At 38.4% G+C, this 12,015-nt stretch overlaps 1 protein-coding gene across 1 annotated transcript in view; it reads left to right on the plus strand.

Moving 5' to 3' along the window:
* Positions 1-12,015, plus strand: part of MYO3A (myosin IIIA) — a 215,172-nt gene that overhangs the window by 77,433 nt on the left and 125,724 nt on the right. Inside the window, exons 9-10 of the mRNA XM_040645303.1 lie at positions 9,989-10,088; positions 11,702-11,818. Coding sequence (XP_040501237.1) covers positions 9,989-10,088; positions 11,702-11,818 — 217 coding nt within the window. The remainder of the gene's footprint in view (positions 1-9,988; positions 10,089-11,701; positions 11,819-12,015) is intronic.

The raw sequence follows: 12,015 nt of genomic DNA on the forward strand, positions 1-12,015 counted from the left end.
TTCTGAAATCAATAGTTATCCCTTCCTATAAACATGGCTTTCTTTTTTAACTATAAAAAAATTTTTGCCTTACAATTCTACTATCTGGTACTTCGTATGTAGTTAAATCTAACAAATTATTGTATGCATTTTTTTAAAAAAATTTGATACCAGAAAAATGAAAGTTGACCAAAACAATAGCAGTCACAATTAATTAGATATTCACTAATATATAAAATTATAGAAATACTTAGACGTTCTTTTGAAAATCTAGATGTACTTCCTTATTTTAAGCAATACTCAATATTATACTAGAAAAAGTTCAAAGCTTTTATTTACACAGACTCCAAAGAATTCAGTTTGTTTCAGACAAACGTGGATATCCTATATCATGACAAAGATTGGACTAGACATCTCTCTTTGACAAATAATCATTTATCCTTTCATTTATTCAGTCTACTTACATTTATTATCTATTATCTCCCAGCTACTGTTTAGGTGCTCAAGATACATTAGTGACCAAAAGAGACATGTAAGGTGTAAAATATGTTCACAATTGCCAATTCCTTTAAAATTTTCATTTCTAGAATATAATTCAAGTTTTCTTAATCATTCATTACAAATTTAATAGCTTCCGAAGTATTTAACTTATAGAGAGACTTTTATACACTAATTGCGTGTACCTGAATTAACTGTGAATGGCATGTATGTGTGTGTGTGAGTGTGTGTGTGAGTGTGTGTGTGTGTGTGTGTGTGTGTGAGAGTAAAGCGATAGAAGTTTATTAAGTGAAGATACAGAAAAAGCTCTCAAGAGTGAGAGGCGTCCTGATAGGGTTGCTAATGAGGGCCTCTAGGGTTGGTCTTTTATAGAAAGCTAACCAGGGAACTTAAATCCTTTACATCTCTGTTGATAACACCTTCAATGGCTTACTTCCTTTTTAGGGTCCAGTTATTTTTGTTGGTCACAGGTGATTGTGACCCGCAAGCCTAGGGGAGGGTGGGTGGTCCTCCCACGTGAGCAAATATAGCTTTGTCAATTAATTGAGTAGTATTGGAGGCAATAGCCAGTGCTACTTGATTTCAGCATATTCTTCTTCAAAAATGAATCTGTCCAAACATATCAGTCTAGCTCAAATTATCCTTTTTGGTTTATATGTGTAACTGTTAACTCTTCCGTCAGGATGCGCGTGCTCTGTGTGAACAGGGACTTGATCTGTTTTCTTCATAGCTTTATTCCAGCTCCAAATTACTTGAGACATAGTGGATGCTGCAGAAATGTAAATATTTGTTGAATGAACGAATGCAGTAATGGACATTGAAACGTATAATTCAAGGCTCTCCTTGGGGTATGGAGTGTGCATGTGTGTGTGTGTGTGCGTGTGCGCGCGCGCGTGTGTTTTGGGGGGAAAAGCCTAACAAAGCAGAACAGGAATGGAGATGTCCTATCAATCACCTGGTTCGTTGAGTTTTGACACGAGGTTGGACACATCACAGGCTTGCTGACCTCACTTTTCACAGTTCTGAAAATGAGAGGAAATTGGACTGTGATATATTTAACTGTTCTTCTCGCTATTACGCCCTTTGATCTTATGTATTGTTAACTGAGTAGCTTTTTAAATGTTAAGCTAATTTTAAAGCTGAGCGAGGATATAATTGATGCAACTAGTCGTGTATCAACGCCACATAAAAGAGTAGAAATGAGTGACTCACTATTGCTGTTTTGTTATGACACCTGTAACTGGCTTTATTTTTGCCTTGGTGTCTCCATAATGTGTAAGACCCAACCAACTGACAGCACTGCTAACCATGCTTTCCAGAGCAGCCCGTTGTGATGGCCTTGTCTCACAGTAACTGATGGTGCAGATATACAGATATGGGAGAAATAGAGGCAATTCCAGCCGCCACGGGGCTTCTCCGGTTCAACTGATCTGGCAGCGAGCAGCACTCAGTCGTGATCAGCGAGAGATGGGAGGGAGGTGAGCGGGAGCCGAGATGTGCTAGAGAGCTGTGTATCTTCTCACCGTGAGCCTAACTAAGCTTCAGCTCTGTTTATAAAGTCAGCCTGAAACACTGCAGTGAGAATAGGGAGGAGAAAAAAAAAGGAGTTTGCTTGTTTCCCTGTTACCCGATAGAATGCATAAAATTCCTGCTGAGCTACTACCATCAGGGTATACATAGGGTTTAATAATAAATATTGTGAAATCCTTCATAAGACCTGGGCCCAAATTCTTCTCATTTCTTGGTTGGTTTGTGTTGAGTCCAGTGTCACGTATTTACAATTCGTGTTTGTTGAAGGCAGAAGGGTATCTGTGGAATGAGAAGAGGATGGAGACAACTAAATATAAAGTTAGTATAAATATAAATTTAAAATATAAATTAAAAGTAAATACTAAATATAAATATAAATGAGGATTGAACCCATGACTGTAAAAATAATAATAATAGTTGAAATTTATTAAACATAGCAGGCACTGAATGAATCACTTTCCATGTGTTATGTAACCCCACCCCACGACAACCTGATGAAATAGACTTTTATTATTTCCCATCTTATATCTGAGAAAGCGGAGTAAGTTACTTGCCCAAGGCCACATGGCTAGTAAGTGAGAGAGCCACAAGTGGAATAATAGTAGCTGTTCTATAGTAGGCATTTTCATATGCCCATTCCAAATAAGCATTTTCCATGAAATAATCTATTTTACTTATCCTCACAAACTCTTTTGATGTTTGCCCTGAGCATTCTGATTCTAGAGCCCGTGCTCCTAATACTACTTTGGTGTCATGAATACCACAATCTAAACAAAGGCAAGGGTTCATATAGCTTCAGAAATAACTTTTGATTTTCTATATAACCATTTCAGAATTCAGTTCGGGGTCTAATAACTTATCAGTCAATCCATAATCCACCCTGACTTTATACCCATTATCGCAACCGGCTCAACCCCGCTCCACATTCCTCAGCCCCTTTACCCTTGATTGGAAGAGAAATCTTAATAGACGAGTCATGTTCTAGAATAGGGCCAAGCTATCTTCGCAATTACCCTGAGAAAGTCTTTATAAGTGATTAAAAAAATGAGTTTTTCAGAGTCATAGAAAACCGCTCATTTTCTCTTCATAATGAAGCAGTCACCCATTTTCTAGATAATACACCTAATCAATACACAAAATTATCAAGCCCATTAGGTTGACAAATTATAGAATTCCAGGACTGGAAGAGGCAACAGAGATTATATGATTCAGCTATTTTAATACCATCAATCCAGGTAAGATTACTAGCTTTCAGTATTTTCTGGTGATAACATGTCTTTTTAGGAAATGGTAGTGATGGATTTATCTTCCCAAATCAAAACAGAAAAGCCTAAAATTTGTCTGTTCAGTATAATTTTACTATCCTAATATCTCATGGTATCTCATTTTCAGTGTTCTTTTTATTGAATTTCAAAAGTTCTTGAAATACTAAACATACTAATCCTTTGTCCATCATACATATTGCAAGTTTTTTTATTTTCCTTGTAATTTATGTTTTTATTATACTCATATTAAAATTGTTATCCTGCCAAATCTATCCCTTATTTTTCATTCTCTTTTCTATCTTATCATTCTTACAAATTCCATTCCTATCCCATTATTATTACACAACTCTTCTGTATCTTCTCATAGAACTTTTATGAGTATTTTTTTTTTTAAGATTTTATTTATTTGACAGAGACAGAGACAGCCAGCGAGAGAGGGAACACAAGCAGGGGGAGTGGGAGAGGAAGAAGCAGGCTCATAGCAGAAGAGCCTGATGTGGGGCTCGATCCCAGATCGCCGGGATCACGCCCTGAGCTGAAGGCAGACGCTTAACCGCTGTGCCACCCAGGCGCCCCATATGAGTATATTTTTTAAATTTGTAAGTTTGTTAATCCACCTGGACTTTATTTTTACATAAAGTACATGATTCCCAAATTTTTAACTAGCTGGTCCAGCATAATTTCTTGAATTTTTTCTTTCTCTACTACTTTGAATGCCACATTTATAACATGTTCTTAGAATGTATGACCCTAAATTATAAGATATTTACTACTGAATTCTAACTTTTCTTGGCTGTCCTTAGTGTGATAATGTTTAGTGATAATGTTTATTTTTAGAGTACTGTAAAATGATTTTTTTTCCTTGACTAGAATATGCTACTCCACTCTGTTATTTCCAAGCTCTCCCTCTTGATTAAAATATTTCTTTTTTTTTTTTTAAGATTTTATGTATTTATTTGGCAGAGAGAGACAGCCAGCGAGAGAGGGAACACAAGCAGGGGGAGTGGGAGAGGAAGAAGCTGGCTCCCAGCAGAGAAGCCTGATGTGGGGCTCGATCCCAGAATGCTGGATCACGCCCTGAGCCGAAGGCAGACTCTTAACGATTGCGCCACCCAGGCGCCCCTTGATTAAAATATTTCATGGGCTTCCCATTATGTCTGGAGTCCAGGCTCACCGGGCACCAGGGTCCCTCTCACTGTTACAGCGGCAGGGCCCTTCCCTGGGTCCAGAGAATACAGCATGTCATCTCACCTGTCTCCAGGGCTCCATGTGTGCTCCTCCCTCTTTCCCCCAGCACAGATCAGCCTGACAACCTCTCCACACTTGGATACATACATATAAAAGCTAAATTTCATATTTTCCATTAAAACTGTGAATCACAAGGGGCAGCTGGGTGGCTTAGTCAATTAAGCATCCAACTCTTGATTTCGGCTAAGGTCATGATTTCAGGGTTGTGAGATCAAGACCCGCATCAGGCTCTGCACTGAGCCTGGAGCCTGCTAAGATTCTCTCTCCCTCTGCCCCTTCCCCTTCCACTCATGCATGCTCTCTCTCTCTCTCTCTCTCTCAAAACAAAAACAAAAAGAACCTGTGAATCACAGAATTTAATTCTATGGATATTGAAAGTGTATTATGGTAAAAGGTCAGAAAGATGGTAGGTCAGGTAGGTTTTGGTGCCAGCTGACTTATTAAAGGGTTTGCCAGAAATCAGGGGATATGAACTAAAAGGGAAGGACATAGGATTGGTTACATTAAGAGATATTATTCTTTGCACACCGGCTAGTTGGGTGTGGCTCAATATTATGATTCAAGCCACCAATATATTTCATCCCTCTGTATCCTTGATACCATGCATAGAAAGATGAATAACACTTGGTCTCTGCCCACAAGTTTCTCCTGGTTTGGTGAGAGTGCTACACGTAGCTAGTTCAAGGTGACCGTTTCTCTGCTAGGGGTACATTCTCTCTCAAAAGTCCTGCAGTGGCTTCACAGAGAGGATGATACTTGAGCCTGACTTTGCATGATAAACTTTGCCAGACATGGAAGGAAAATAATCCCAGGCAGAGAAAATAGAATGAGCAAAGCACAGCATCTCAAGCTACGTGGCCTGTTGAGGAATGTTCTGTACAGAGATGATGGTTGATGGTGCTGGACAGGCTCTTTGAGACAAAGTGGTGAAGGGACGTGAATTCCATGCTAAGGAGTCTTTTAAGTCCTGCTGTAGAAAATGGGGAGCCATCTGAGGCTTTCAGTCATTACAATAACAACATCTTTTCTAAGTTTTTGGAGACTAATACCAGAAGCATCAAGGAAGATGAATTCACAGGAGTGGAAGAGTGAGTGTATTAGCCAGCCAAATATTGATTCCCCCTATTTCTTCACCACCCGCTTCTTGGAATTCTCCAGGAACAGTCTTTAACTGCCAAACAGGCCTGTAAAAACGGACGAAAACTTCAGGTTCTTCACTTTAATTAAATGGATATTTGGATTTCTTTCTCTGTTTTCTCAAAAATAATGAGTCTCTTTGGAAATAGGGAGTCAGTAAGATGATACCTATTGAATTCAGCAAATATGGAGACCAACTATGTGGAAATTCTGTGCCAGAAACTGTGTGGGATATATATTGATTGATTCATTCAACTAACATTTATTGAGAATCTACTGTGTTTTAAATAATCTTGTTCCCCAGATACAATCGGGAACCAAAGACACATAATCTCATGCATCTTGGAGTTTACAGTGTAGTAAGGGATTCCGATATTAACTAAATTATCCGTACCAATAAGTGCATATTTATGAATTTTTGTAAATGCCATAAAAATGGAAGAATCTAAGAGTTGAAAACAGGAGTAAAACTATCCTTATTAGATACAAGTCCTTTATCAGATATGTGATTTGCAAATATTTTCACCCCGTCTGTGGCTTTGCTTTTTGTTCTCTTAACAGCATCTTTCATAGAGCAGAAGTTTTTAATTTTAATGAACTCCAACTTATTGACTTTTTCTTTCATGGATGGTGCTTTTGGTGTTGTATCTAAAAATTCATTTCAAAACCCAAGGTTATCAAGATTTTCTCCTGTGTTATCTTCTAGGAGTTTTATAGTTTTGCATTTTACATTAAAGTCTGTGATCCATTTTGAGTTAATTTTTGTTAAAGGGGCTGGGTTAGTGTCGAGATTTTTAAATTTTTGCAATTGGATTGTCCAGCTTTCCCAGTTCCATTGGTTGAAGAGAAGTCCCCATCCTGAGGAAATTTACAATCTGGTAAAGGGAATAAGACCCATATACAAATGACTGGTTGAAATGATGTAACTAAAATATTTGTTCTGAAAGTTGTGTAGAATTATGCTGAGAAGTTTTAAAGAGGTGGTGTTTGAGGTGAACTGTGAAAAATCAGTAAAGTTTCATCACACAGGTGGCGCTGAGGAGGAAATAATATAAATGAAGGACAGATCTTACTGACTGCAATGCTGAGAAGAGTGTAGAAGGCGAACATGGTAGTGGGGAAACCTCCTGAGTGGGAGGCCATAGTGGTAGTGGGATGCAATATGGCAGAGGTGATGGTGGTGAGAAATGGTTGGTTCTAGGTAGAATGTGACGAGAGAGCTGACGGAATTTGTGTATGGATTGCACGAGAGATCTGAGAAAAAGAGAAGAGCCAAGGATCACCTGAACAATCAGAAGAGGGGAGTCACCACCTACTGGGATGAGAATCACGGGGCAGGAGCAGATTTGGGGCTGCGTATTCAGGAGCATGGTTTGGTATGTGTTAAGTCTGCCAGTTAGACTTCTAAGTGAAGTGTTGAGTAAGCAGTTGGATGCTTGAGCCTGGAGATCAGCAGAGTCATCAGTGTGTGGGTGGTATTTAAAGCTATGAAACAGGAAGTGAATGCAGATAGAGAAGGAAAAAACTGCAAGGATTGAAGCTCAGGAGATCCCAAATGTGACAGAAAGATGAGGAGGAACCAGAAAAAGATTCTCAGTTGGAGATGCCAGTGAGACGAGGAAGAGAATCAAGAGATGTGGACAGGACACCAAAACAAGTATATTTAAGAAGGAGTTTATCCGTGCTGCCAGTATGTGAAGTCAAATGAGGTCTTAGACTTGCCCATTGGACTTAGCAGTGTGAGGCCATTAACATTCTTAACAAAAGCTGTTTCTATGGGGTGAGAGATGGCAGCCTGACTGAAACAAGTTTTCTTAATGGATGGAAAGAAATTAAGTATGAATAGTTTTTATGAGGATTTTTTTGCTATAAAGCAAGGAAATAGAACAGTAGATGGAAAAAACTGAAAGTCAAGGAAGGATGCTGTGTTTGTTTCTTTTGAGACAAGTACTATGATAGCTGAGAGGAAAAATTGAGTGATGTTAGGAGTGAGAGAGGAACCAGCAATGTCCTTGAATAAGTGAGAGGAGGTAGAATCCAGAGAGCCAAAAGGAGGGCTGGCAGAAGATAGAGGTGGGGACAGTTTATCAATAGTGACTTAATTCCTTTTTTTTTTTTAAGAGAGAGAGAGAGCAGGGGAGAGGGGTAGAGAGAGATGGAGAAGCAGACTCCCCACTGAGCAGGGAGTCCAAATTGAGTCTCCATCCTAGGACCCTGGGATCATGACCTGAGCCGAAGGCAGACATTTAACCGACTGAATCATCCAGGCGCCCCAATAGTGACTTAATTCTAAAACAACCAGTGTTGGCAGGGATGTGGAGAAAAAGGAGCCCTTGTGCACTGTTGGTGGAACTGCAAACTGGGACAGCCATGGTGGAAGACAGTATGGAGGTTCCCCCCAAAATTAAAAATAGAACTACCATATAATCCAGTAATCACACTACTGGGTATTTACCCAAAGAATACAAAAATACTAATTCAAAGGGATACATGCATCCCTTTGTTTACTGTAGCATTATTTACAGTAGCCAAACTATGGAAGCAGCCCAAGTGTCCAGCAACAGATGAATGGATAAAGAAGATGTGGTATAGGGGCGCCTGGGTGGCACAGCAGTTAAGCGTCTGCCTTCGGCTCAGAGCATGATCCCAGCGTTATGGGATCGAGCCCCACATCAGGCTCCTCTGCTGTGAGCCTGCTTCTTCCTCTCCCACTCCCCCTGCTTGTGTTCCCTCTCTCGCTGGCTGTCTCTATCTCTGTCGAATAAATAAATAAAATCTTAAAAAAAAAAAAAAAGATGTGGTATTATTCAGCCATAAAAAAGAATGAAGTCTTGCCACTGAGAACAACATGGATGAAGCTAGAGAGTATAATACTAAGTGAAGTAAGCCAGTCAGAGAAAGACAAATAACATGTGATTTCACTCATATGTGGAATTTAAGAAACAAAACAAACGAACAAAGGAAAAAAAGAGACAAACTGAAAAACAGACTCTCAACTATAGAGAACAAACTGGTGGTTGCCAGAGGGGAGGTGGGTGGGGGGATGGGTGAAATAGGTGAAGGGGATTAAGAGTATGCTATCTTGATGAACACTGATAATATATGGAATTGTTGAATCACTATATTGCACATCTGAAATGAGTATAACACTATAGGTTAACTACACTGGAATTAAAATTTTTAAAAAATAGTGACTTAATTCATTAAGCAGTGAGAAACCATTAAAATATTTACTAAGTGGTATGGTTCTTATTGTTTGTCATAGTCTGCTTACTCCTTTTACTAATGGACAGGTTGAAATGCTTAAAAGAACAGTTGACTCTTGAATAACACAGGTTTGAGCTGCATGGGTTCACTTGTATGCAGATTTTTTTCAATAAATACAGTATAACACTGTGAGTGTATTTTCTCTTCCTTATGATTTTCTGAATAGTATTTTCTTTTCCTAGCTTACTTTATTGTAAGAGTATGGAATATAATATATATAACATAGAAAATATGTGTTAATTGTTTACATTATTGGTAAGGCTTCTGGTCAACAGTAGGCTATCAGTAGTCAAGTTTTGAAGAGTCAAAAGTTATACCTGGATTTTTGACTGCATGGGGGTTGGCACTTCTAACCCCATGTTATTTCAAAAGTCTACTGTATCTCCAAAAATAAACATTGAAGATACAGTTTTGTTCAAAATACCAAGTAGATGATAATTTCACGTCCAGAAAATTTGAAACAAACCCTGGTGTTTATCTCAGCAACTTCTCCAGCCTTCATGTCAAATCAAGATCCCTCAGAAGTTGCTGAAATGTTTTACTTTGAAAAGAAACTTCCTGGTGCCTGAAACCAATTTCTTACGTCCATTTAACCATTTGAAAATCCACAGCAGTGGGGTTTATTTTTCACTCCTCTTAAATTTTGCTGAATAATAATTTTTAATATTACCATTACTTGGCCACCAATGGCCTGACACTCTCTCAGACAAAATTGGAAATCTAACGAATTCAAATCTCTCTGACTCACCACTTTGTAACTGCTTAAATCACACACAGGAATTTAGAGGAAGCTTTAAAGCAAATTATATATAGGAGAGTTCTTGATAGAAATAATGAACTCTTTTCATCATCTGTGAAGTAAGTTTGACATGTTGTAATTTTCCAATAGAGAGGAGAAAACAGACCAAAAATAGGCTATTTTCTGGGAAATGGTTAGCATTGAATTTAGGAAAATCAGTTTCATAGAAGTTTTGTAGTGTCATATGCATCTAAAACTTACCTCCACTGTGATCAGTAATAAGTTCTCAAGTCAGAGGGGTTTCTCTCTTTTTACTGCTCTACAGACATGAACGTATTCATACCAAGAAAAGTAACTTCACTAGATCACTAATGTCCAGTCTGAAGGATGTAGATGATTTAGCAACCCTAGAAGTTTTGGATGAGGTAAGAGACTAGGTTCAAATAAATTTGAACATTCTAGATTTTGTTTAATTTATAGAAGTGATATGAACAGGAGGTTGTTTGAATAACATCTGTAAGCTTTCCTTGTCTCGTAGCTCCCTGATTACTCTCCTATCTTCACTTTGAATATGTGTAACTGAAATTTCCACATCCTGGGTCCATTTTTCTCTTTTTTTCCCTTTTTTTCTGATAGTTAAATTACGAAGGTGTGGGTTCCCACATGAGTTGCTTATATGTTACAGACCCTTCTTCCCCTGAATTCATTCTGGGAGTCTCAGAGGGATGATGTATTGAGGTCGGAAAATGGTTGCTTCCTACAACCTTCACATAGCATCCTCCCTCTATTTTCTCTTCTGCTGCACTCTCAGTGGCTGTACCTAGAGGCCTCTAGGAAACCCTGAGAGCCTGTCTCTCTTACCACGGTCATTGTCCCCCTCGTGGGATTCCAGAGTCCCTGCTCTCACAGGGCTAGCCCACTAGGGCACTGAATTCTGCTTGAAACTCCTTATCCCAGTGACCTCAGAACCACTTCAAGCATCTTTTATGAAGGTACAAATGCAAGCCAGTAAATTATAGTTTTAGCCTCCCTTCCCCCTCATCTCCCTTTATTCTGGATAATCAGATCATTAGAGAAATAAATAGCTCCTTTTCAGTAAAAGGTTAGGATCTCTATCCTGCCTGATCAATGGCGTTTTTTGAATACAACTAATACATGCCTGAGGTTTGCTTAGAAAGTCAACCAATCAGAAGACGTTTTGTGAACAGAAGTAGTCATTTGGTAAATTTAGGGTTGCTTAACTCAAGCACTTCCTCAAAATAATCTTTCTTGAGATCATCAAACATCTTGTAATCAAGTAGTGTTTGCAAGTCAGAGATTAGCCAGCACCTTTATGAATCTGTTCATACCAAATTCTCCCATGGTATGAATTTCTAGGCTTGTGGATTATAAAGAAGACTTTGCTCATCATATTGCTGACCTATATATTAAACACTGGGCTTGTTTGTTTCTGTTGTCTGTGCTTTCGTTTTTGTCTCGTTTTTGAGCTATGATCTGCTCTCCTCTTGTGTCATACTGTAAATGATGAGTTCTGACACTATTAAAATTGATTTCATGTACTCACGATTTATCAACTTGAAAGTTACTTTTCCGAACTTTTTACTGTGCCTCATAAAGCCAAATGTCTCAGCAAAGGGCTAGGACATTCTACGGAACCACTAAATAACCGTGATTTGCAATAAAGTCACATTCACTGTGTCTTCCCCTTCCTTTTCTGTTGGTCTTTCTCTTTATTTCATCTTCTGCATTTACTTATTTTCTGAAAGGCTCTCTACATATAATAACCCTGTAATATCTCATATGTCCTTTGGAAAACACACAGAACATGCCATCCCTCGGTGGCTCTCAAAACAAAAGAAAATGCCTGTCAGGCGGAAAGATATTTGCTGACACATTGTTATACTCCTTACTATCAGCGTGTCTGTTCCTTTCTGATCCTTAGTCCAAATTCCAGATGTGTTATTTATATTGTTTACATTTTAAGTTGTAACTGACCTTAAGTGATTTTTAAGAAAAAAATATTTTTGTTTTATTATAGAATACAGTCTCAGAGCAACTTGAGAAGTGTTATTCCAGAGATCAGATTTATATCTATGTGGGAGATATACTCATTGCTCTTAACCCTTTTCAGAGTCTGGGTCTTTATTCCACAGAGGTATGTGATGTGGCTTGCATTCTTTTACTTTGGACCAGTAATTATACTATTCAGACATTTAAATTAATTTAGATGATGCCAAAGATAGTTTCATTCAATGCCTTGAAGAAACAAATAATTACCGTTAGAACATAGAGATAGGGGAAATAGGAGGTGAATCAATCTGGTTGTGGTTCCTGGTCTTCCTTTTTCCAAAA

The sequence above is a fragment of the Ursus maritimus genome, unplaced genomic scaffold (genome assembly GCF_017311325.1).
Source record: "Ursus maritimus isolate PB19 unplaced genomic scaffold, ASM1731132v1 scaffold_31, whole genome shotgun sequence".
Taxonomy (NCBI): Eukaryota; Metazoa; Chordata; class Mammalia; order Carnivora; family Ursidae; genus Ursus; species Ursus maritimus.